Source organism: Alosa pseudoharengus, unplaced genomic scaffold (assembly GCF_046254945.1).
Source record: "Alosa pseudoharengus isolate Yale_2024_CS ecotype anadromous, Long Island Sound unplaced genomic scaffold, YU_APseudo_1.1 YU_APseudo_1.1_scf_3, whole genome shotgun sequence".
In the NCBI taxonomy this organism is placed as follows: Eukaryota; Metazoa; Chordata; class Actinopteri; order Clupeiformes; family Clupeidae; genus Alosa; species Alosa pseudoharengus.
The window spans coordinates 41128772-41155341 of NW_027468718.1; the positions used below are offsets into that span (position 1 = coordinate 41128772).

The window sequence follows — 26570 nt, forward strand, 5'->3', positions numbered from 1 at the left end:
AGTGATGGAGTGCCTGTGTCCACCGGACTGCTGGCACTGGGCCGCCTTTTTCCTCATCCTCCTCTTCTTCCTCTTTTTGGGATGGGGTGGTGGAGGGGGGTTCAGTCGCGCCACCACACCATCATTACCGTGCACCGCACCGCAGCCCGAGTCACAATTAGCTCCCACCTAAATGCCTTTGGCCTCCCGCTCACGAGCCAACACTTACTGTAGGACCTGCCACGCAGACTACAGACCAGCACAGCACAGAGCAGCACAGACCAGGACTGTCCCTGCCTCTGGGTCCAATAAGACAGAGTGAGAGTGAGTGAGTGAGTGAGAGTGAGAGAGAGAGAGAGAGAGAGATACAGAGAGATACAGAGAGAGGAGAAAGAGAAATAGATAGAGTGATTAGGAGACAAAGAGATAGAGGTAGATGTAGATAGACAGACAGTAGGAGAGAGTAAGAAAGAGGGAGAGAGAAAAAAGAGAGATAGTGAGTGAGAGGGCCCCAGGAGAGGTAGAGAGAGAGACAGAGAGAGAGAGAGAGAGAGAGAGAGAGAGAGAAAGAGAGAGATGAGTGGGTTTGGCACTGCGGGTCTTTGATTAAAAGCACAGCATGGCGGTTCTAATAGGAGACAAACAGGACAAGGGCAAACTGAAAGACCGCATCGTTGAGGGGAGTGGAGTCATATTTTGTGTGTGTGTGTGTGAGTGTGTGTGTGTGTGTCTGTGGGGGGGGGGGTGCTGCAGGATGCAGTGAGACCATCCCTCCCCATGTATTTTTTAGGTAATTATGTTGTCAGAGAAGGCCACGGCGTAGCACATTTCCTCCGTAGCTACACTGGACTGGTAGTGTATGTGTGTGACTGTGTCTTTGTGTGTGCTCTCTCTCTCTCTCTCTCTCTATCTCTCTCTCACTCTCTCTGTGTGTGTGTGTGTGTGTGTGTGTGTGTGTGTGTGTTGGCTCAGCAGCTCTGAGGGACAGATGGAGCAGGTGAGGAGGGTGGCGGTAGTTGGGGTGGGGTGGATTGACACTGTGGAGATTGAGCCAGTGATCCTGCTCTCACGCACTGATTGCCTCCTTCAGCTCCTCTACTCCCCCCTCCTGCAGGAGCATGGGGGTGACAGGGGGGTAGGGAACTCTCATAGTTTTTATCTCATTTCAGCCAAAAATATAATATCTATATATCTCTCTATATATATATATATATAGAGAGAGAGAGAGAGAGAGAGAGAGAGAGAGAGAGAGAGAGAGAGAGAGAGAGAGAGAGAGAGAGAGAGAGAGAGAGAGAGAGAGAGAGAGAGAGAGAGAGAGAGAGAGAGAGAGAGAGAGAATCAAAGAGAATAAATAGTGGATGCCACCCCCATTTCCCCATTTTAGTCTTTGTCTAACCTTGGTATTTTCCTGTTTAGGCATTGGAGGTCCGCTATTAAGCTTGGTGATTTGAACAGTGGCAGCAGAGGTAAAAATAGACATGTTCCCAATGAGCCTCTCTCACCTTAAGATCAAGTGATAAAATAGGTCAGGCTCAGCTTTGGAATTCTGACTCTAGACTGTATTTAGAACACAGGTTTTTTTTTTTTTTTTACACTTCAGACGTTTTAGAGCTCGACAACGCGACTGAAGGGAATCTCTGAAAAGATCAACAAATGTGCTGAAGCTACGCCGCTGGCATTTTTTATTATTGCTGATGAATGAAGTAATTACTGTTTGTTGTACAGACTCGCTCGCAAATTAAATATGATGAATACCAGAATCCCTGGGGTGTGCATTCAGGGTTAAAAGCTGATCATGTGATTTTCAGTCTGAGACGACTCAAGTACATAGTCATTTTCTCTGTTTTTAAGATTTACTAACACGGTCGTTTAACATTTTCTGAAAATGTAATTTTCTGTTCGCATGAACGAAATCACTGGTTAAGCTCGGAGGATACCTAAGCTACTTAACCCGGCCAAAAAAAGCTCTTTCCGTTGTTTGCAAAACAGGATAATCTTTAAGCACAAAAGTCCATGGCCTCTCACATGACATGCAATGGACAAATTACATCAGATATCACTGGCTATGCATTCCTTGTAGACATTATAGAAAATGATTTATTTTGAAGGTTGTGTCCAAATGTTATCCCAATGTTTGCAAATGTAGAAATGTTTTTTTTTTTGCTCAAGAATGTTTTAAGCAAGAAAGTCTGTGGTATCTTAACGGACATGTCATGTTGTAAGGTCTGAGATGGTTTGGATTATTACATTATAAAATAATATTTGGACATGCAGAAATGCACCACAGCGTTCCAAGACTCTAAAGATCTACAGTATCCGATCCGATCTTTTTAAGGTGTCTTAAAACTTATACAATCGACTAAGTGTCCTAGAATGGTGATTTGATTGTTTACTTCATGCTGTGCGGCTGAAGTCGGCCTGCTCTCGTCTGGCTAGAGGCTAATTGGATTGGCACGAGAAAAGGCACCAGTTCTCCGTGTCAGTGTGTCACACGAAAGGAGGCTAGAGCCTGTAAGAAGGACATTTTTAGTCTCTCTCTCTCTGTGTGTGTGTGTGTGTGTATGTGTGTGTGTGTGTGTGTGTGTGTGAGTGTGTGTGTGCGTGCGTGTGTGTGGGGGGGGGGGGGATTTAATGAAGTCCAAGTCAGCTTTGTTCTATCTGTGAACACCTCCGAGTGGAGCAGTGGTAGTTCTTCTGCATCCTCCTTCATTGTCTTCCTGTGGCTGCTCCCCGAAGAGAAATGTGTTAGAGAGCTCTGCACCGCACGCCAAAGCAGCTCCATCATCTCTGCTCCTTTATCTCACAACACAGCCTTTAATTAACGAATCAAGAACAAGAAGATAATACCGATCACACTTTTTTTCTTTAATAGATCAGAACTCATTATTACAACAGTAGATTTCACAGCTCACTCTCTGGCAATGAAACCAGGCTATTTCAGTTACATTTCGTGTGTGTGTGTGTGTGTGCTCGTGTGTGTGCTGTGCACGAGTGACAGCTACATTTGGAGGGAGAAAAAAAAGTGTGCACAATAAGAATGTTAAAGAGGTGGCACTGCCGCTATGGTTGCAATTACTCCGGTCACACATTAATGTTAATGATCAGCACCTCCAATTGAAAGCCCTTTATTTAGACAGAATTGTATTGCCTGGGCGCCAGCCTGCTGATAGATGGCAAACGAGCAGAGCTTTATCGCCCGGGCTCTTGTTAGTGGGGATGCGTTGCGAAGCGACAGAACATTAAGCAGGCCCGGGGTGGGCAGGATGGCCCATCAGCCGTCGGCGGGAACGCAAGGGAGACCGTGTTCAGGTCAAACGTACAACGCTGTTTTTATGTCCTCAACCCAAATCTCAAGGCTCCGCTCCACTGACTTTACATCCTGCCATTCAGCAGTCTTTAGTGACTCCTCAGCCTTTGCTATCCCGCCACTACATAGGTTTCTTTGATATGTTTTACATTCTGAGTTGGTATACATCCCCCCAAAATATATATGGATGAATGTAAAGATTTGTTGGTCTGAAATGAATGCCTCCTAAAATGAGATAAAATGTTCTTTATTCTAATAATCGATATGTTTACATGTTAAGTGGGTATATTTCGCCTAAAATGATCTGTGGATGAATTTGAAGACACACGTTGGTCTCACCCTATAATGTGCGGAAATATTTTTTGTTGTAATAATTTGTTAATTATTTTTAAATGTCAAACACATGGATGAGTGGATCCCCTTCCAATTAGTGTTTAGAAAATTAGAAAATGTGCTGGGCCAAGCTCTTACTTGGTGTGGTAATGTGCAAGCCACACATGTACTGTGCACTATAGCTCTCTACAGTAGAGACAGAAGCTCAAAGCAAATCTATTTGGGAAATGGTGCGGTATTGTTAAAAGGCATTTTTGAAATGACTGTAATCAGCTTTGCTGTGGAGTCTTCATTTATTAGTAATGTGCTTAAAGCAGATTAGTGGGCTCAGGCATTTTTAATGATTTATTTTGCGGTGAGAGAGAGATCTGACAGATTTGCTCGATCCATGGAAATAAAAAAAAGTACATTTCCAATTAGAATACATGTCTGATTCCACGTCTGATGTATCCGTGTCATAATCCACTGTTCCATACATCGAATGGGAATTACAATTTCAATTAGTTGAAATTCCTTCTCTTATATGCTCATAGTATGGAATTGTAATTGCATGCTTTGATGCGATTATCTTTAAGAATATTAGTTTGTATAGACATGAATTCTATTAGACTTTTGCATTATATTAACATAATGTATGCAGTGAAAGTTTAGTGCTAATAAGTTAATTGTTTTATTCTAATGTAGTATTGAGCACTACGTTAAAGAACAGTTTAATGTGTGTGTGTGTGTGTGTGTGTGTGTGTGTGTGTGTGTGTGTGTGTGTGTGTGTGTGTGTGTGTGAGTGTGCGTGTCTGTGTTTGTGTGTGTATGTGTGTGAGAGAGAGCCTGTTTACATGCAGTGTCTGTGTGTGTGTGTAGCAAGTCCTGTGCCAGTATGCCCGTGGCATTGTGGCCCTTGGTGACGTGGTTGCTCCCTCTCTCTCTCTCTCTGTCTGTCTTTCTCTCTCTCTCTCGCTCTCTCTCTCTCACTCTCTCTCTCTCGGTGTCCCCCAGAGTGGTGTGTGTTGGGGGGGACGGCTCGGTGGCTGAAGTGGCCCACGGGTTGCTGCTGCGGGCCCAGATGGACGCTGGAAGGGACACAGACTCCATCTTCACGCCTGTCCAAGCAGCACTTCCTCTCGGCGTAATACCAGCAGGTGAGGAGCAAGGGTGGTGGCTCGCGTGCTCCCCGCAGCTGTTCTCAATCCGGACCAATATTTGGAACACCTTTTTTTCCTCTTCCCGCGCCGATTGGACATCCCCCTTCTGTGTGTTTGTGTGTGTGTGTGCGCGTGTGCATGTGTGTCTGTCTGTCTGTCTGTCTGTCTGCTGTGTGTATGTGTATTTTTGTGTGTGTGTGTGTGTGTGTGCGTGTGTGTGCGTGTCTAATCTTGCATTTGTATACTTACAAAGCCAGTGTTTTGAACATCAAATGTGCATTCTCATCATGAATGCTTAGAGGCGTTACAGTTGTCCGTCACTCCGTTGATGACTGAATGAGAACAATGGCTAGAGTTAATTAACCCATTCAGATATCACAAAGGAATGTTGACCTGTGAAAAAGCATTCGGGGAATGATTCAAATTAACTTCAGCGTGTCAGAGGGATTTGGCCAAGCTACACGACTATTTAGAGCTCTTAGCCTGAAAACAAACAGGAGCTATGTGACAACAACCAAGTTCAATTACTATTATTATCCAATTGACTCAATTGCTCTCAGCACTCTAGTGAAGAGCTTGATTACTCAGTAGTGTCAGCATGCTCATCCGCAGCACTTCCTCTTACATCAGGGGTCTCAAACTCAAATGAGCTGGGGGCCACTTCCGCCAATGTCATCTGATTGGAGGGCCACATCAGTGTTAAAGAATAATACAAAAAAAAACGGCTATTTTCTAAAATGCAATGTTTTTTTCAAATACTGTATTTTCAAACACAAAACTACAAACAGAAAGTGCAAGTATTTTTATCTATTTAGACACCTGTGTTAGCAACCTTGTAGCTTATAAATAAAATAATGATAAAATAAATATTAATACAAATTATAAAAACAAACAAAAAAGCATAAAAACAGGTAGGTTTCACACCAAATAAAAATATTTCCTCTCATAACTTTTCTAAACCTGGCAATAGGCGTCAGGGTTAAGAAAGCAACACCATTGGATTTTTATATCAAAATTTCAAAAGGCCATGGCTTGAAAGTGGTCAGAGTTTATGAAGGGGGTACATTTACCCATCTAATTTGCCATTGGATGGCAAGCACCTCAAATTATGCACCTTTCAGTAAATACTGGATGAACATATTTGAGCAGGTTTACTTTCTTTTTTGTCATATTACCCAGAAAACAAATTAACAAGAAAACACCTCAGATGTAGACCTATACCAACAATAGTAAACTATTACTGGCCTATAATCACAAGGCCTACAATAAACCTGGTCAAATCAGTTCCTATCGAGGGTTCTTCAGAGCCCTATTTCTACTAGCCCTGCTGTCTGTACCACGTTCATTACGGACACTATCATCACGATTACCACTGCAACCTCCAAACTATGTTGGGCAGAAGGTCGAAATAAGCATGGTATGCTTAGTGGACACAGTCGTATACACGCAAAGACGCACCTCCATTCACAGACGTACCGTGACTATCACTGTCAATAGACGATCGATCATAATCTCCAAAAGGATATTCTCCTTCAGAATCAGAATAGGTGAATAACATAGCCTACCTAAGACTTCATCACACGTGAACGTTTTTAAAAATTTGGTGTAGGCCTATTTCTGCTTCAATTTGTGCAAAACTATGGCCTGCATCGCTTCCGCATCATTACAAATGCACGTCTTCGTGTTTCTCGCGTGTAATAATACAAGTATTTCCTGAAAACTGTGTGCAGCAATTTTGGATTTGAATCAAGCTCTGGATGTCTAGCAAATAGTGGAGGAGAGTACAAATGGGATTTGTCACCGTACTTGGATCTATCGTCTATTTTAATCACTATCGTTGTTTGTCCCAATTAAAAATACCCTCAAGGGCCGGAATACATTATTATTTTGACATACGTCGCAGGCCGGACGCGGGCCAGATTTGGCCCTGCGGGCCAGGAGTTTGAGACCCCTGTCTTACATCCTCTTAAGATTTACATTTGTGTACATTTATTTTCATTTATGTATATTTATTTACATTTATGTATATTTATTTACATTTATGTACATTTTCCACTCCTCAAAATGGAGCGTAGTTCCATATATGCATCACAGATGCTATGGGCCCTTTCCACAAGTAGTTCAAATATGGCAAGAGTGGAGAGCTTGGGCTTCATTTACAGGACGATCATGAGTGACCCAGGCACTGGAGCCAGTCGGGGGGTGGGCGTGGAAAGGCGTTAGGACGGGAGCACAGGGCCTACTTTTTGGGCCAACAGTTTGACCTTCACTTGTCCTTCGGCGGGGCTGCGGCAAAGCGCGCACCGGAACGGGAGCAGGCGAGCGCGGCGAGCGCCGGCGGAGCCCGTGGAAGCCCTCCAACTCTGCACTCGCCGCAAATTGGTCGCGCCGAGGTAACTGTTTCTCTTCATTAGCGCCGCCGCGTCCCACGGGAGCACTTGTAAACAGCTTCCTGTCACGGGCGCGGGAGGGACAGGCACCCGCCGGGGAATAGAGTGGCCGCACCGGGCCCAGGTCAGTCACGGAGAGAGAGGGAGAAAGAGAGAGAGAGGGAGAGGAGAGGGAGAGGGGAGGGAGAGAGGGAGAGAGAGAGAGAGGGAGAGAGGAAGAGAGAGAGAGAGAGAGGAAGGGAGGGAGAGAGAGGGAGAGAGGGATAGAGAGATAGAGAGAGAGAGAGAGAGAGAGAGAGAGAGAGAGAGAGAGAGAGAGAGAGAGAGAGAGAGAGAGAGAGAGAGAGATACAGAGGGAGGGAGAGTGGAGATCAGGCCTGGCTACGGCTCTTTGTCTAGGGGAGGCTGGAGGCAGCTGGGGCCCTCACCACCAAAATAAAACCCCACACCAGTGAACATGAAGCCCATAAACTGGTTCGCCCATAAAAGCGTACATCACACTGCAATTATTCCCTTTAATCAAAAGTCACACAACTCAGTGCTATCTCTGAGGGAGTCTAAAATCATATATTTTTTTGCCATGCTATTTTCGTATCTGTTCTGGTTTGTGACAGCTTCGTGAATCATGGCTGCCAGTCACTCTAATCACAACACGTCCATTTTAAATTGAAATTATGCATACTGTGTTTTTCTGCGTCGAACAAGCCTCTGTAAAGATACTGTCATTTGAAACAGAAAACGGCACACGCATTTACAGACACTGATGCACAAACTAAATGTGCTGCACTGCCCAATTAAGGCCCTTTCTGCACACTACAATGTATGCAGTCGGAGATGTATAGAGCATATAAATCGTGGGTTTCTAATTAATTTGCTGGGTCTTAAGGACTGCTGGGGGACTGTTAATTTCTTTGATATTCCAGGCAAAGAACCAAAATGTTGGTGCAGTTTTCATGAGACTCTCAGACATGCTTGACTAGCGAGTCATTGCATCACATTCATCTGCCTAGATGGGGGAGACATTAACAGCCTTATGAATATTCATGCTGTCTGCTTAATTAAGTTAATTGTTCTGCAGAAGTGCTTGCACTTCCAAGGACATTTTTTTTCCTTTTTTTTCTTTTCTTTCTCAACAACCCCCCCCCCACCCCCCACCTCCTCCTCGTACCCACCTCCCTCCCCCAAACCATCCCACTACCACCACCACCCCACTGCCTTCTGCCTCCTCATCTCTCGTTCCCCTCACAAATATCTGCTATGTTAGCTACCTTCATCCGTCACGGCGCCCAGAAATGGATAATGCAAATGTATGGCTGGCCTGATGTTGTTGGCACAGGCGGCTGCTCTGTGCCTTCTGGGAGGGGAGAATGAATGAGGTGAAATATGGAATTGCCTCTCCTGGTTTCAATGGGGGCAGCACAAAGACTGACGATGGTGAAACAATAGATGTGGCTCACGAGGCAAAGATGAACGCCGCTGCATTAGTGCCTACCGGGGAGGAGCGGAGGCTGATCGGTGTTACATCTCAGGTGGTCTTAACAAATACAGCCATATTAGAACACAGGCTAAGCGCTAAAATGGCTGATGTCATTTTACTGATGACATTTTGTTAGAATGAAATCCAATTGTTGTACCACTGGAGGAGTTAATGTAATATGTTAATATTCAGAATATAATAGAGTGATATTCAGAATGAGCCGTGTGAGTGTAGACACATCTAGTGAGTGTGAGTGTAAACGAAAGAGCGTTGGCCAGGAAACTGGGCCGTGAGTGGAGCCCAGAGCCGTGCCCGGCCGCCAGCTACTGGTGATGTCACCGCAGCCATATGGGAGCTCCCAGAGAGAGCAGGAAGTGAGAGGGGATCTGGGCAGTCCTGGGGGCCAGGGTGTGTGTGTGTGTGTGACTGAGTGTGTGTGTGCGTGTGTGTGCGTGTGTGTGCGTGTGTGTGTGTGTGTGTGTGTGTGTGTGTGTGTGTGTGTGTGTGTGTGTGTGTGTGTGTGTGTGTGTGTGTGTATGTGTGTGTGTGTGAGGGGGGGGGGGCAGCAGTGTCCTGGGAGGTAAGGCCAAGCCCTCACTACCTGTGGCCAAGCTGTCAGCTCTGCAAAAAGCCCACCCCCTATACAGACACACACACACACACACACACACACACACACACACGTCCACTTTCTCTAACCGGTCGTCCGAGGGGGGCCGCCACATGTTGGAAAGGGAACGACTCAATCCATCACCTCCGTCCTGTACTCATTTACAGACATTTGTTTTCATACCCAGTTAATCTCAGCAAACAAAATGGCCGAGATAGCGGCATGAAAGGAAATGCCTACTCACCCGACAAGGGCAACCTGCTCTCTCTTTCTATCTCCCTCCCTTCCTATCTCTCCATCTATCTCCCTCCCTCTCTTCTCCCTCTCTCTCTCTCTCTCTCTCTCTCTCTCTCTCTCTCTCTCTCTCTCTCTGTCTATCTGTTTGTCCCTGCCAGTAATCAGTGCAAACACAGACACCTGTTCTTTCCTCGCCACTGCCAACAAGGTAAACCAGCTTAATTGGCACAAGACAGTATTAAGTGAAATTAATGCCCTCTAACAAAGTGCTGCCTCCTTTTAATCATTAACTCCACCTCACTTTTTGCGGCCCGCACTCGTTGATTGGAGTCATTGCTTTGAAAAAGAAAACATGGGGGTGCGAGTGGAGAAATGCTGACCTATAGTGCTCAGTTTGTGGGTCTGAGTGGTAGCAGAGCCCTGTGTGTAGTGAACACACACACACACACACACACACACACACACACACACACACACACACACACACAGACATGGGCAGTATTTCAATTATATGTATTTAAAATACATATTTAATTACTTTAGCATATTTTGTAATTTGTATTTTGCAGGATTGGAAAAACTCAAATGTAGTTTGTAACAAAATACTTTGAGGGATTGTATTTGAGTATTTCAACTACTTACTTCTTAAATAAGCCAAAATGTCATCACTCAATTAAATACTACCCGCTATAACCATGACAATAGGCAATGCTTATCATAAAGCCAAAGGCCAGAATCTTGGTGAATCTGGTTTTAAGAATAGGCTGGGTGCCTGGAGATATCCTTTGGGCAATTCCCTATATTCAACTGTAACGTTGACCTAAACATTTCATTACCTTTTTGGAAGAAAAGCATGAAATGTTTACCCATTTTCCATTTTTCTTACTGTGTGGTATGTCACATTGTGACCAACTTAAAAGTGTTAGATCCAACTTTCTTCTATTACTATCCCCTCTGAACATGTGTAAAGTTGAAAAAAATGAAAAGGAAAGTCAATTGTGGGAGCCAAAATGGTCAACTTCTATCACCCTTCTGTAAGGACAACATGGGGTGTAAACCAAATTGGTTTGTTTATGTCAATTTTTGTCACCCTGTAGACAACTTAAAGCCCCTTAGAACCCCTTAGAACATGTCAGGAAGTTGAAAGAAATTAAAAAAAGTAACTAGGAGCTTGAATTGTCAGGTGTGTTAAGTGCTACAAGACTAAAATTTGAAAACGATACAGATAAGATACTGAGGGAGCATATTAGGACCACGGCCTTTGACCCCATGACCTTGAGTACCTAATAGCTGACGTTCATTCTTACTATAGGACAGTATTAAAACTTGGATTTGACATAAGGATTTATGTAAGGAGTAACATCCGCTGAGGTGTCCTGATATGCAGAAATAATGGAGGAGACGGAGACAAAGACCTCCCGGAGTGGAATTCTCTCCCAAGTTAATTCATTCCGTATATTGGGACACCTTATAGGTTGTTATTCTGTTTATCCCCCATGTTGCATGTTGCATGCATTTATAGCACAACAAGGGAAATGTAGTTCAGTTTAAAAAGAGGCCGACCTGTTCAAATTTTTGTACTACTTGTTGCTTTGTTACAGTTGATTCCACTGTTGCGAAGCCTGCTTGTCAGTTCAATCATTGTTTACATTGATATGGGATGGTGATTACATTTTGTACAGAATTTATAGCCCCCTGCCAGCCATTCAAAAATAGTATTTCTTGTCTCTTGGGGATACATTTTCAATAATATGCCTTGCTAGTATACCATGATTATTGTGTGGGTATTTTTGTATTTCCAAATTACTAATTACTTGTATTTTAATTAAATACATTTTTCACATCAGTATTTTGTATTTTATTTTGTTACATTTCATGAGCCAGTATTTGTCATTTGTAACAAAATAGTTTTTGATGTATTTGTGCCCACCTCTGCACACACACACACACACACACACACACACACACACACACTAGGCTAAGGGAAAGCATTGCCTTTGCTGAGGTGACAGGAAGTAAAGGGAGTCATTTTGTGTCATGAATAGTGATTACATTTACGAGGTGCACACTGTAACGTGTAAACAGGAAACTCACTAGGCTCACACCTGCACACAGAACACAGTGCACAGCCACAAGGAAACTTTTAATCAAAGCTACACTTGCACTGTGTTAAAGCGCACGTGCGTGTGTGTGTGTGTGTGTGTGTGTGCGAGTGTGTGTGTGCGCGCGTGTGTGTGCATGTGAGTGTGCGTGTGCGTGTTCGTGTTCGTGTGCGCGCGTGTGTGTGTGTGTGTGTGTGTGTGCGTGTATGTGCGTGTGTGTGTGTGTGTGTGTGATTGTGTGCATGCGTGTGTGTGTGCGTGTGCGTGTGTGTGCGTGTATGTGCGTGTGCGTGTGTGTGTGTGTGTGTGCGTGTATGTGCGTGTGTGTGTGTGTGTGTGTGTGTGTGTGTGTGTGTGTGCACGCGTGTGTGTGCGTGTGTGTGCGTGTATGTGCGTGTATGTGCGTGTGTGTGTGTGTGTGTGTGTGTGTGTGTGTGTGTGTGTGTGTGTGTGTGTGTGTGCACGCGTGTGTATGTGTGTGTGCGTGTATGTGCGTGTGCGTGTGTGTGTGTGTGTGTGTGTGTGTGTGTGTGTGTGTGTGCACGCGTGTGTATGTGTGTGTGCGTGTGTGTGCATGTATGTGCGTGTATGTGCGTGTGTGTGTGTGTGTGTGTGTGTGTGAATATGTGTTTTCAGTGTCTAATGTACTGTCCATATTTCATCCTGTACATAGGCAAACAAAACCTGCATTACTAACATAGATGATGTCAGCTGCACATATTAACACGGCCTCCAACTCTCCACACAGCTGAACTTATTAACACGGCCTCCAACTCTCCACACAGCTGAACTTATTAACACGGCCTCCAACTCTCCACACAGCTGAACTTATTAACACGGCCTCCAACTCTCCACACAGCTGAACTTATTAACACAGCCTCCAACTCTCCACAGGCTCGACTGACATTGTGGCCTGCTCGGTCCATGGGGTCAGACATCCAGTCACGGCTGCCCTGCACATCATCATGGGTAAGTGCACACACACACTCACACACTCACACACACACACACACACACACAACTCACACACACACACACAACTCACACACACACAACTCACACTCACACACACACACAACTCACACACACACACACACAACTCACACACACACACACACACACACACACACACACACACATTCTCACACAACTTCAACACTCACCGGAACACTAACCGTTCCAGTTCCACTGCCACTGGAGGGGCCTGAAGGTAGGGCGATTTAATGGAGCAAAAACATACACTTTATTAATATGTAAATGCGATTCATATTTACTCTTCAATTCCACCGAGTTATGTGTGCAGGGGCAATGCTATGGGTTTCTGTCTTGGAAGAGGCTCGCTCGCTCTCGCTTGCCACTATGGCAGCGTGTGCAGTCTGTGCAATCTGCTGCTTAATTAAGAGCCATGTTTGTTATTGTGTGTGTGTGTGTGTGTGTATATGTGTGTGTGTGTGACAGATACACTGTAGATATGACTGTGTTGTACTGCTATATGTGTGTATGTGGGTATGAGTGTGTGTGTGTGTGTGTGTTTCCACAGAATTAAAGGAGTGTGTGTGTGTGTGTGTGTGTGTGTGTGTGTGTGTGTGTAAGTGATCACCCATATATGGTCAAAAAAATATAAGTACAGTGGAAGGACTGTGTGTGTGTGTGTGTGTGTGTGTGTGTGATCACCCATATGCCCACAAAATATAAGTACAGTGGAAGGAATGTGTGTGTTGAGGAAGAGGGGGGGGGTCCTATGTCCCCAATCCATTTTTCCCTCCCTCCCAGTCCCCAATCCATTTTTCCCTCCTTTTGTGTCTTGATGGGAGGATCTGGTTAACAGGTCCCCTGGAACCAGGAGCCAATCCCAGAAGGTATGGGGAGGGAAAACCCGCCGCTGTCAATCAGTCATCTCTCTCTCTCCGCTCCGGAGCTTTTCTCACACCACTCACTTCCCTGCCGCAGTGCCAGTCAAACCCCACCACCCCCACCCCCACCTCCTCCACCACCACCTCCTCCACCACCACCACCACCTCCACCCTCCACCACCCATTTCCTGTCCCATCAGCTTTTTGGCTTAGTTGTGCATTTATTTGCATTGAAGGGAGAACATGCCGCTGTGTCGACTGTGTCGAGGTGTTTTGAAGTGCTCACTGATACGTCCGGCCCATTGTGTTGACTGCGTGAGCTCCTCTGGGCTTTGCATGACAGACAAGCGGATTTGCCTTGTGTCAGGGGATTACACGCTACAGATAGACTTGCTTCCACTATCTGGAGAGACAAAAAAAGGCATACATGCAAGCAACATTTCAGCCTAAGCTTAGTGTTCTTAAGTTAGAAAAATAATGAGACGTGAGACAATGAAATATTGTTTGATTTAGTTTTTTTTTTTTTACTTAAAAAAGCTTAAAGGCTTAAAAAGGCATACAAATGCATTATTGCTGTTTGTGATATCACAAAAGTCGAATTGTCTTGTTTCCCCAAAAGGAATCAGATGTAATATTCCAGCCTTGTGATTATGCTAGAGCAGTGGTGCTACTACTGAATAGAACAAAGCGTCTAGAGGAGGATTGGGTGGGGGCGGTGATGGTGGTGGGGGTGAATGGTGGTGTGGATTGGGTGCTGTTCTCTTGCATGGAGGGGAGAAGTCCTTTTGGAAGGCATCATGCTCTTCAATAGATCCAAATGATTAACTAAGGTCTGACCCCTTCACACCAGAGAATCTTGCTCATCATTAAGACTTCAGTCATAAGACTGAGGCCATATGGTGTTGTAATTCATAGGCCTTCGACGATTTTTTATTTTTTTTTTGCAGTGGAATGGGACCAGGGCCAGTTTTGTGAGCAGCAACTGGGGCTGGCAAATTGGTATCCACCTTCGTCTGTTAGAGAAAAGCAGCCGACTGTCTTTCTCTCTCTCTCTCTCTCTCTCTCTCTCTCTGAGTGGCCCGGCTCTACGGCGTCTCTGAGCTGTGATTAATTAGTCTAACGCAGAATAGCAGCGTCTGGCATGAGTTTGCTGAGCTAAGTCACAATGCGCGTCCACATCTGCCAAAAGGGGAGAGAAAACCAACTGACAGTACGCTCTCCTACCACCTGACAACTCACAACTCACAAGCCCGCCACGCACACTCACTGAGAGCCTCTGTTTGTGGAAGCAAAAGGCAGCTAAAAAAAAAAAAACACAATACGAAGACGCTAAATTTGAACCATGTCCTGTCTTAAAACGTCTGGCCTCAATTTGCCTCGAAGGCAAAAAGAAGCAGAAAATACAAAACAAAAAAACCACAACAAACCGTAATAACAAACAAGCGAGTGGCACCCGAGACACCTGACACAAATAAGAGCGCGGGGCCCATTTGCCCGAGCCAATGGAAAACCTTGTTCATTTCTAATTAAGCAATATTTACGCATGTGAATAAGGCCAACTGGCGGGATTTTTTTTTTCTTCTTTTTTTTTCCGGGAGGCTCATGAATAATGCATGAGGCTGCGTTGAGCCGCAAACGCGGGGCAAGACAGAAGGAGGTCAGGAATGTGCAGAGGGGGCTGATGGGATTGGACCTGTCCGACAGTGGTGCCACCACCAGAGCCGTGACAGAGGCATGCTTGGCCAGCATTCCCCCCGCGCTTGCTTACACGATGGATGACATTTGTCCACATGCTGTTGAATTGACGCAGAAGACTCAACTGCAGATGAGTTGTTACAGGGCACACTTGATTGCAGAATCTTCTTGGGATACAAAGAGAGGTCAACAACTGAGAATGTGACCCATGATTTTTGATGGGGGTCAGCTGATCTGGACTGGTTTGATGTCGCCACCAAGTCCACAGCTGTGGTAAACCCGCCTTGTCATTAATCCCCTCAGGATCAGTTAAAGCACATACATTCTGATGTGCTTCATGGTTTCACCTCCATAAAATATTTACATAAATAAGAATGTTTGGTTAATAGCTTAACTTCTTTCATAATAGTCGTCTGTTCTGGTGATTTATGTTTAGTGTATAAGTATAAGTATAAGTATATACTCTTTTGATCCTGTGAGGGAAATTTGGTCTCTACTAATCCCGGCGCAGTGAGCTGCCTGCCACCACAGCGGCGCTCGGGGAGCAGTGAGAGGCTAGGTGCCTTGCTCAAGGGCACTTCAGCCGTGCCTACTGGTCGGGGTTCGAACTGGCAACCCTCCGGATACAAGTCCAAAGCACTAACCAGTAGGCCATGGCTGTCCCTAAAGTGCCCCTTATAGTGTCTTTCATATAAAGCAGGTTCAGAAAGATCTTCACTTTCATATTTACACAAGGACTGCCTTCCCTACTGTAAAGGCCTGACTTGTGTGGCATGTTCAAAGTTGTGTTTTATTTGTGTGTGTGTGTATGTGTTTATATGTGTGTGTGTGTGTGTGTGCGTGTATGCAGGACACCGGCAGCCTGTGGATGTGTGCAGCTTCAGCTCGCTGGGCCGGCTCCTGCGCTTTGGCTTCTCCGCCATGTTTGGCTTCGGTGGGCACACGCTGGCGTTCGCCGAGAGGCATCGCTGGATGCCCCCTAGCCAGCGGCGCGAGTTTGCTCTGATCAAAACGCTGGCAAATCTCAAGTAAGCCACCGATCCCAACACCGACCCCGCCCGATTTTTGTTTGTCTCCGTCTTTCTCTCCTTTCCTGTCCCTCTCTCTGAAGCTCTCTCCCTTGTTGGAGAGTGTGGCTGTGGCCTCCAGAGAAAGGCTCATGCCAGCCAGCCAGCCTGGTATCAAAGGCGGGTACAGCTTCTACCAGCATGCTGAAAGGAGTCCCAAGAGATAGTCTTTTGCCCATGCTTGGAAGAATCAGTTATTTTTCTGTATCTATCTCCCTATCTATTTTCTCCCTATCCATCTGTCTATCTGTCTATCTGTCTATCTAGCCATCTATCTATCTATTTGTCTATTTGTTTATCTATCTATCTATCTATCTATGTATCTATCTATCTATCTATCTATCTATCCTTACCCTTGTGTGTCCTCTTCCTCTGTGCAGACCTGAAGACTGTGAGTTGTCCTTCCAGCCTGTGAAGCCTGGCACTGATGAACCTCAGGAACGAACAAAGTAGGTGGCGATGGGCAGCTCTCTGGCCCTGGCCTCATTTTCCCGCTCCTCTCTCGGCTGGGCTCTTCTAGTAATTGCCTCCGTGTAATTTTAAAACAAGCCTCCCCCTGCTTAATTGGCTACTGGAAAAGAATCAAAACGCTGAAGGTCACCCAACTGAAGGTAACAGTAGGGGAGGCTGTTTATCTGAAGCACACTACCCTTTATGCAGTGTGATATCAACACCTTTTGTTGTCTGTGTGTCTTTCCACAGAACAGGTTCCAGGAAAGACGTCAGCGATAATGGTGAGAAATGGAGGATAACAGGTTTCATTTGTTACAGGATATGATATGATTTTGTTTTATAATTAATTACCTCCTGCCTGGATTCCTCTATCTTCCTCATTTCTGTATGTCTATCTATCTATCTATCTATCTGTCTGTCTGTCTGTATCTGTCTCTCTATCTATGAATTACACTTTCTTTGAATAATATCTATCTATCTATCTGTCTATCTATCTGTCTATCTGTCTGTCTGTCTGTCTGTCTGTCTGTCTGTCTATATATGTCTGTCTATCTATCAATTACACTTTCTTTGAATTATCTCTGTCTATCTATCCAGCTATCTGTTTGTCTGTCTATCTATCAATTACACTTTCTGTGAATTATCTCTATCTATCTATCTATCTATCTATCTATCTATCTATCTATCTGTCTGTCTGTCTGTCTGTCTGTCTATCTGTCTGTATGTCTATATATGTCTGTCAATCTATCAATTACATTTTCTTTGAATTATCTATCTATCTATCTATCTATCTATCTATCTATCTATCTATCTGTCTATCAATTACACTTTCTTTGAATTATATCTATCTATCTATCTATCTATCTATCTATCTATCTATCTATCTATCTATCTATCTATCTATCTATCTATCTATCTATCTATCTATCTATCTATCTGTCTGTCTGTCTGTCTGTCTGTCTGTCTGTCTGTCTATATATGTCTGTCGATCTATCAATTACATAATTACATTTTCTGTGAAATATCTCTATCTATCTAAATTTCTATCTATCTATCTATCTATCTATCTGTCTGCCTGTCCGTCAATTACACTTTCTTTGAATTATCTCTATCTATCTATCTATCTATCTATCTATCTATCTATCTATCTATCTATCTGTTTGTCTGTCTATATATCAATTACACTTTCTGTGAATTATCTCTATCTATCTATCTATCTATCTATCTATCTATCTATCTATCTATCTGTTTGTCTGTCTATATATCAATTACACTTTCTGTGAATTATCTCTATCTATCTATCTATCTATCTATCTATCTATCTATCTATCTATCTATCTATCTGTTTGTCTGTCTATCTATCAATTACACTTTCTGTGAATTATCTCTATCTATCTATCTATCTATCTATCTATCTATCTATCTATCTATCTATCTATCTCTGTATCAGATGGTCGGTCCTGGCAAACCACTCAGGGCCTGTTCCTGAACATCAGCATCATGGCCATCCCCTGCCTGTGCTCCATGGCACCCAGAGGCCTGGCTCCCAACACCAGGTCAGTGGGACGACTTATTTCTGGGCTTTCTTTTTCCGCCTGCACTGGCCAGACTGGGGCATCACGCAACTAACATTAGTGGTGGAGAATGCCATCTCCTTACTTTCTTGTTATCGTGTGACAGCAAAATTCTTAAAGACTAGGTCAGTGTGTCTGTAACACCCAACTCTGGACTGGCCTGAGCTCTGAAATCCCATGTCCTGGCAGGTCCCCTCTAGCCTTTGGGTGGTGGTTCGGGTCACGCAGTGCAGAGCAGAGCAGAGCGGGGCGTGGCAGGGCGGGGCAAAGCCGATGGAGGTAGGGGGGCGTGGGGCGGGGTGGGGCCACTCTGAGGGAGGTAATCCCAGAGACTGGAATCAGTGGCTGGATCAGACCGCTGAGGTCAAAGGCATCTAGATGGACTAATCAGCACATAATTACTCTGATTAAACTGAGTGACTTAGGAGCGGAGCATCTGTCCACAGGCCTTTGGGACGTCTCAGGGCCCCCCCCCCCCCCCCCCAAATACTGCACCCCCCTCGCACCTCACCCCATGCTAGGTAGCAACAGGGCTCCTGCAGGTCATTCAGAGACTACAGACCTCACCATAGATGAGAACTCAACTGCCTCTGTGCTCTCAAAACATTGGAACAATGGTCATGTGAATTCCACATTCCACCCTTCCTTGTTACAGTTTTTCTCAGTCGCTTTGGTGCTTTTCTCAGATCAGAATGAAAATTCTCATAACTATTAGTTCAGCCATCACAACATTTAGTCATTTGTGCACATAGTAGCAATTTCTCCTTCCTCTGAACAAATTGCAAATGCTTTTGAACATGTATCAGTTGCTTTGTCATGTCAGTTAAAATGAACTATACTTATGGATGCTGAATAGTTGTTCCCAATAAAACTAATAGTCTTCATTTCATTGCTTGAGTCATTACATACAAAATTGGTGAACTAGTTATCAAATTCTGTCACAATGCTGTAGAATTGCAAAGAGCATACAGTAAAACTGTGAAACGTACATATTCAGTGTCTTGTACTCACTTACTCCCCTAACTACAGCAATTTGTAACTTTACTGTAGTTTTCATATGGCTGTACAAGTACTGTATAGTGCTGTCCTGAGCATTTTCAGGTAGTCACCGAGTTCTGACCTTTTTTTGCATGGGAAAACACTGAGAGCATAAACTGTCGTAATGAAAACATGACAAAGCCATTTGACTATCTTGTTCATAAAACGATGGTGTCAAGACTTCTCATTTTGATGACACTGGCAGTTTCATTGACATAAATACTTGCTTTTGAGGAATGGACTATCCATTTTGAGCAAGTGACGTGCTTTTGCAGATTATCCACTGGGTTTTGCAGTTTGCACTAATTGTTTTGAGAAATGCACTAACTGCTGTGCAAATGTTAATAGTGATGTGAGAAAAAAACCAAAGCGACTGAGAAAAACTGTAATATGAGCAGATTGAGTGCAGTGTGTCCTGAATCGTTGTGAGGAAGTCTTTAGTGTACAATACCCTATACACTACAATGGGTTACTTGGTCTTATAAGTCTATATTTAACTGGCGTGGTGCAGCAGTGGTGACATCACTGCCTGGCAGTCGGACGACCCGGGTTCGGTTCGATGCGAGCACTCGTTGCGAGTGTCACTTTCGAGAAAAGCCTCTACAAAATACCAGTGAACTTTAACTTGATTATATACAGTAGTATTGCAGTTTATTACATTTATTCAATCTTTGTCTTGTTTATAGGCTGAACAATGGCAGCATGGCCTTGATTATGGTGGGGAACACCTCCAGATCAGAGTTCGTCAAGCACCTGAAGAGATACAACAGCATAAACAATCAGGTACGGTCATCCCTTTCATGCCTGGATTGAAGGCCCAGTCCAGCAATGGAACCTCCTCCACTGATCCCACGCAGGAAATCCAGCCAAAGCTAATGGAGTTAGCAACCTTCTCAGCTTAAGCAGAATTAGCATACTGTCAAGTCAAATTAGTCCACCATTGTCAGACTCCCGTAAAACACTTTTCAGGCTAATACAGATTAGCCCATTTCAGAGCCTGCCTATCTTCTCTCTCCCTTCTTTTTTCCTCTCCCCAGCAATCCAATCTAAGGGTGTTTGTTAACCTACATTCTATATTTATACATTGTGTAGGACGACTTACAGGCGGATGACAAGAACTCACTGTGTAAGTGAGATATTCGCGGGGGCTAAAGGCAGTGCCACCAGATAGATAAGATAGATCAGAACCAGAGATGACACCATCAATGCATGCCTGTTTGTGCGCAAACCTATTTAATTAAAAAAATATGGGAACAGGAAGGATCTCAACCTCATAGGGAAAAAAAATACTTCAGTCAGGTCTTGTTTTCCTTATTTGTGTTGTTGGAAGGATATGTTTGAGGGGGAAAACACGGAATTGAAATAAAGTTCCGCTCACATCCTGTAAACGCTGTTAATAATAGATAAAGGCTTAATTTAACTAACATAAACAAACTAGGCAGATTCAGGGTGATGTGTTTGATGTGCTTTGACTCTGTCATGAACCCTCTCTTCACTTCAAAAAGCTAAATTTGAACCGAATGGATGGGCAGCAAGCCCATTCCAGGTCTGGCTAATGACCAAGTTCACTCCAGGTCACGGGCAGAATTGATGGTGTCCGCCTTTAGGCACCAATGTCTTGCTGTTCACCAGTGCCCCCTTGTGGACAGCAAATGAGCTACACTCAAGTGTCATAATGCTCATGTATTTCAAATGTTTAACCAGTTGATTTAAATGACTCAGTTCAGTGCTTTTGTTTGTACCATACAAGGGTTTGAAACATGTTTTCAACTATTTACATTTTCAAACATGTACTTTTTTTTATCAAAATAACATTTTGCAATAAAGAAACTACTTTTTGTCAGCGTGACCATTTCCCAGGTTTTGTACAGTGATGATTTTCCTATCTGCGATGGACTCTTATGTCACACTTTGAAGACCTTACCAGGTGACCTAAAAACACCTCTCCTTTCCTATCACAGTTCAGCTTCTCATTTGTGGAGACGCACACCGTCAAGGCGGTGAAGCTCCGAGCAAGAACTCAGGGCTGCTGGACTGACGAGGTGTCCGAGGAAAATGAGGAGGTCGATTCCAAGAGCGCCCCCATAATCTCCTCCGAGGGCTCGTGCCCCTGGAACGTAGACGGGGATCTGCTAGAGGCCCCCTCTGAACTCTACATCAGGTACTACAAGAGTTCCTCTTCACCTTCCTGCTTTTCACTGTCTGAGCGGAACTGCTACAGCGAACACAGAGGCCAGCCTAGGAAATGCCTTGACTTCCTGGCAGCGATTCCACACATACCTCATTATAAATTCTAAGTTAACTTTGTTTTCGGCTACATTCTTAGCTGCTGTGTTGATAGTATTGGGGTTATGTTACAAGCGCTAGTAGAAGGCCAAGCTGTGTTACTGTTTATTTGAATGAAAGCGAGAGGCAGGGGGAAGTCTGTTGATTCAGCTCCTTGTGTGTTTCTCACAGGGTCCACCCAGAGCTTTTAACACTGTTTGGAGAGAACCTGGAGGAAGCTGAGGAGTCTCCAATAAAGTGCAGCTGCATTTGAAATACACACACACACACACACACACACATACACACACACACACACACAACCTTTTAAACCTTTAGACACAGGTCTATTACTGGATGATTGTAAGGATTTACACACACACACACACACACACATTTCACATAGTAAAACAAAAACACTTTAGCTACAGGTATATGACTCCAAACACAGGACAGAGTCTTTTTTAAATAGACAAAATTTATATAAAACCAAAAAAACATTGCATTCCAGTGCATGATAACTTACCAAAGTACAACCAAATATTAACATCTGGAAAATTGTTTACATATGTTGTTTGAGGAGTTATGCATGATGCATATTTTGTCTTCTTCCAAATAGCAAGTCAAGAAAAACAAATTGAATTGTGCTTTCATGTACAATTCCCTGAAAAAGCGAATTACATTTTCTCTTTCTGTCTTCGTCTACATGATCTTAAAATGCATACAGGCATCTTAAACCTTAACCTAGATCCTTGCCGTTCTCCTAATCTAGAGATAAGATTCCGTTTTGAATCCCCTCTCATTTGCGCAGCTGTGTACAGATTCTGAAGTCTCCCCTGGGACCTAACGTTCTCATGATCACAGCACAAACAATTCTGTGTCTGAGCTCCCGTTCGCTGTTGTTTGTGTCATTTTTTATTTATTTATTTTTGTTCAATCTTTAGTTTTTCTCTCTCAAAGTCAATCTTACTGGCCTCATTGGTGTGTGTGTTTTAAGGGTCCTTGTTGTGCTTCCCAACACAAGGAGTTCAGAGGCACTGTGTAGCGTGTAGACTCATGTGAGGGCTCGTCGGTCATGTTTTTTTTTTTGTGTGTGTGTTTTCGACGTCCTCAACGGCGCTTGTGTCCCCATATTGCGTGAGGGGAGAGTTGTGCTGTGTGATGGCGTATGTCGCCACTGCTGGCCACATCTCCGCTGTGGCAGCCCGTGCCACTATCAACTGAGGAGCTGCAGCCTCCTCGGTCACCAGCGTGTGACACAGAGACCACGCGTCTGCCCGCCAGCCAGGTCACCTCACAAGACACCACTGGCCACGCTGCATCACATCTGTCATCTTGTCTCAAAAAGCACCTCTTTGTCAACTTCCTCCCATGGATGGAGTGGGGAGGGGTGGTGGTGGGCGGTGCCAGCGATGCAAAGCAGCAGCCTCGGCTGTGTGGCATCCATGCAGTATAGAGTGGTGTATTCCATTAACCAGATGAACCTCGACACAACAGGAAGTGGTGGTGGTTTCAGATCAAGCCCTGCTTCAGCAGTTTTTCACGTGTGCATCGTGCAGGTTGTTTCATATACTGTGTGTGTGTGTGTGTGTGTGTGTGCTCATAGGTGTGAAGACATCTTTCTTCGCTTTACTTGGAAATGAGTGAGCGATTTGTTAAAAGGTTATGGGAGGGGGTGATGGACATGGTTGACATTTTTAACAGTGCATTTAAAAAAAAAAGAATAGTCTTTTACAGCAGGTACGAGTGAATAGCCCTTCATGTTCAAATAGTAAAACGGAAAATGCTGGAAGGAAGAGAGGAATGCACTGTTGGCAAGCGGGACGCTCATCTTGCACCTCCAGAACAGCCAGCGCCACTCAGTCCAACTCAGCCGTTCCAGCGCTAAAGTGCATTTTGTCATTCGCACTGACAGAGATCTCCAATTCGTTTTCACTTGCCAGGACTCAATTAGGAGATGCATTTTTGGCACAATTATTAGACCATTTACCAATCATATGAGTGGTATCTTTGCCTCCATGCTTCTGGGCTATTGTCAGAATGGAGCACCAGTCCGTGTTGTTTCCCTTGTCTCTCCTAGTCGTTTCCACGTGGTTTTGGAAGTCTTATCCGTGGTGTAGGACGTCGCCTCTCGATTAAGACGAACTCTCGCTTTTGGTGTTTTTTGGCACGTAGTCCCAACTGTCCCTCCGGAACTCCTCCTGCTTCTCCTTCAAACTCCTCTTGAAGAATCCAGCCTGCCATGGCAAACACAGTGCTGTCAGCAACGGTACTCTCCAAATCAAAATCAAAGAACGGATGGAAATCAAGGGATTTTTATAACCCAAGAAAGTACTTTGAGTATTTAGCCTACTCGTTGTGAAGTATTTTTAGGCATTTTCCCGACTATAACCCATGAATAGGGAACTCCTGCAAAACTAAAAGGATTAACCCATAAACCCATGAAGGGGCAATTCCACGCAAAACTGTCACGTCCATAACGGAAACTAAATACCATGGCATTGTGTTGGTGTTAGGGACGTGACAGTTTTGCGTGGAATTGTCCCAAGCAATGTAAATAAACTGTAAGGACACAAACACTGTAAAGCATAAACACATTTTGACCTGGTGTTGTTTTAAAGCACCTAACATCCCCTATCCCTGGAACAACTGATTTACATCTCACTTCTCATCTCATCTCATCTCATCTCTCATTGCATCTCATCTCACGTCATTCTTGCTCTCCATCCAAATCTGGTAAGAGAGAGAGAGATAGCAACACTGACCTTCCATAGCATCAGTATGAGCACGGACAGGATGAGCAGGCCAATGATGAGACTCAGCACGATGATGAAGACGCCCACGTACACATTTGGCTTCTGGTTATGATGGGCCTCCACCAGCACCTGTGACATTTCAGACGGGATATTTAGTGTAGGAAGCGTGTCTGTAGTCGCACAGAGAGCACACAAACAGGAAGTTCACCATGCTGCTGACCTCACTTTAAGCATAACTGAGTTTAGCGAGTGCTGAGGGCTCTGCCCAGAAGTAGAGGTGCAAAAAAACACCATTCTACAGAGAACATAAGTGGTCTTTGTTGAAATAAAGACATGAATTACCCCCTGAACAAGCTCTGACTGTTTTGTTTCTTTCTTTCTTTGGCTGTGTGGTGTAAATGGGTCATTTTGGGTAATAACTTGCCGAAGCAGAGATGGGGTCTTGCAGCAAATAGGTATTGGGGTCTGTCCTCGGAGAGGAGACCATGCTCAGGCTTTCCAACAGCATCACTCCTTGTCTTCCCTGAAATAAACAGAAAACGATTTCAGAAAATCATCCTAATTATCATGTCAAAGCAAATGATGAAGAGGTCAGAAAATTAGTCATATTACTAATAGGTCAGATTACAGAAAAGTTTAGATCAGTCAAACTTCATCATTCACTGTGAAGACCGGTGATACTGTTACTGTCAAGATATTAGTCAGGACTGTGTTTCCCAGAACTGTGCAGCATCGTGTTTATTAGTTCCAGTTCACAAGTTTACTGTCATCTACTTGATAATGGTGTCACATCAAAACCAGTAAAGAGCCAGCTCAACTTTACAGAGTAAGTTCAATAGAAATAATAAATACTACTCACAGGCATGATCTGGAGAACAGTGGGGTTCAGCTCCACCTCCATCTGAACGGTCACCTCCTTCCCAATCTCCATGTCTCCAAGGTTACACTCCACCGTCATACACAGGCTGTCCCCTCTGGAGCAGTACTGAAAGGCACAACGGCACCGGTCCATTAACGTTCTCTAAACCAACACTAGTGTGCCGTGAGAGATCATCAGGTGTGCCGCAGAAAATTACCCAAATGTCACTCACTGGTCCAGAAAAGCAACTGTTGCATCAACGAATTTATAACCACATGCTCATTGATTGTATGATTGCACTATTTGTGGTATGCAGGCATTGTACAACGGGGGCCCCATATCCAGTATTCACAGAATCATCACATATCCAGTTCATAACAACAATTAAATTAGATATAGTCACCTACAAATGAAACAGAGGGCGCTTGTTTTATTGAGCAGGTCTTGCATAGAAGCCATAATAAGGCCATATCTGTGTATTATTTGAAGTTTTAGGCTATGGTATGTTAGTGTTAGTGTGCCGTGGGACATTTTAAGTGTCAAAAGTGTGCCGTGGCAGAAAAAAGGTTGAAAAACACTGCTCTAAACGTTCTCTCTCTCGGGTGTGGGTTTGTGTGTGTGTGTGTGTGAGAGAGAGAGACATAGTGTGTGTGTGTGTGTGTGTGTGTGTGTGTGTGTGTGTGTGAGAGAGAGAGAGAGAGAGACACTGTGTGTGTGTGTGTGTGTGTGTGTGTGTGTGTGTGTGTGTGTGTGGGGGTGGTTCAGTGAGAGTAGAGATGTTAAGCCCTTGTGTTTACCATTCTGCGTTTGCTGACTTTTGAGAAGAAGAAGACTAGTTCGTAGAGGAATGAAGATTTGGGGACATCACAGTCAGTGGTTGTCCAAAGTGTGTCATTCCTCACAAAGCAGTCTCCAGCTGATGTCTATAAACAAAACAAAACAATGTGGTTTACCCCTAAAAAAGTATTACTTTACCCTAACAAGCAACTTCAGTCAGTATCTGCTCACAAGGGCTTCTGTCTTTAAACACAAAAATGTTTCAATTGTTAAGTTCCTTGTGTTTTAGACTGCAACTAATTTCTAGTTTCTAGTTTCTAGTCAGTGAAAGTGGAGCATAGGCAGGGGTCTTTCTGGACTGTATGCTTGATATCTCATTTGGTGCCACACTAATATGCGAAACCTTTTAGGTTACTGGTAGTCTATGGCTTGAGTTTTCGTCTCCTCTGAACTTCTACCTTCATAGAGAATATCTAAACATTTTACATACAGTAACAGAGTCATTTGACAGCATTCCAGTCTGTAGCTTTACCTGAACCTCAGAAATCTTCATTAACCGGTGGTCATATGGGGTTAAGGATTGAGGAATATCAATTTCCAGTTTTGTTTTGACAGATTTACTTGGACCAAGGTTTACAACCTGAAGGTGAAAGCAACAA

At 44.1% G+C, this 26570-nt stretch overlaps 2 protein-coding genes across 2 annotated transcripts in view; one reads left to right on the plus strand and one right to left on the minus strand.

Annotated features, from left to right (window-relative positions):
* The window catches only part of cerkl (CERK like autophagy regulator), a 50466-nt gene extending 28653 nt beyond the window's left edge, over positions 1-21813 (plus strand). Inside the window, exons 5-13 of the mRNA XM_076262861.1 lie at positions 4613-4755; positions 12469-12543; positions 15973-16150; positions 16570-16638; positions 16892-16923; positions 18093-18198; positions 19941-20037; positions 21216-21415; positions 21712-21813. Of these exons, the coding sequence (XP_076118976.1) occupies positions 4613-4755; positions 12469-12543; positions 15973-16150; positions 16570-16638; positions 16892-16923; positions 18093-18198; positions 19941-20037; positions 21216-21415; positions 21712-21793 (982 nt within the window). The 3' untranslated portion in view covers positions 21794-21813. The remainder of the gene's footprint in view (positions 1-4612; positions 4756-12468; positions 12544-15972; positions 16151-16569; positions 16639-16891; positions 16924-18092; positions 18199-19940; positions 20038-21215; positions 21416-21711) is intronic.
* Positions 21814-23236: 1423 nt separating this feature from the next.
* Positions 23237-26570, minus strand: part of itga4 (integrin alpha 4) — a 31165-nt gene continuing 27831 nt past the window's right edge. The window contains exons 23-28 of the mRNA XM_076264273.1: positions 26444-26551; positions 25932-26057; positions 25135-25260; positions 24700-24798; positions 24285-24404; positions 23237-23756 (exon numbers count right to left, since the gene is read on the minus strand). Coding sequence (XP_076120388.1) covers positions 23655-23756; positions 24285-24404; positions 24700-24798; positions 25135-25260; positions 25932-26057; positions 26444-26551 — 681 coding nt within the window. The 3' untranslated portion in view covers positions 23237-23654. The remainder of the gene's footprint in view (positions 23757-24284; positions 24405-24699; positions 24799-25134; positions 25261-25931; positions 26058-26443; positions 26552-26570) is intronic.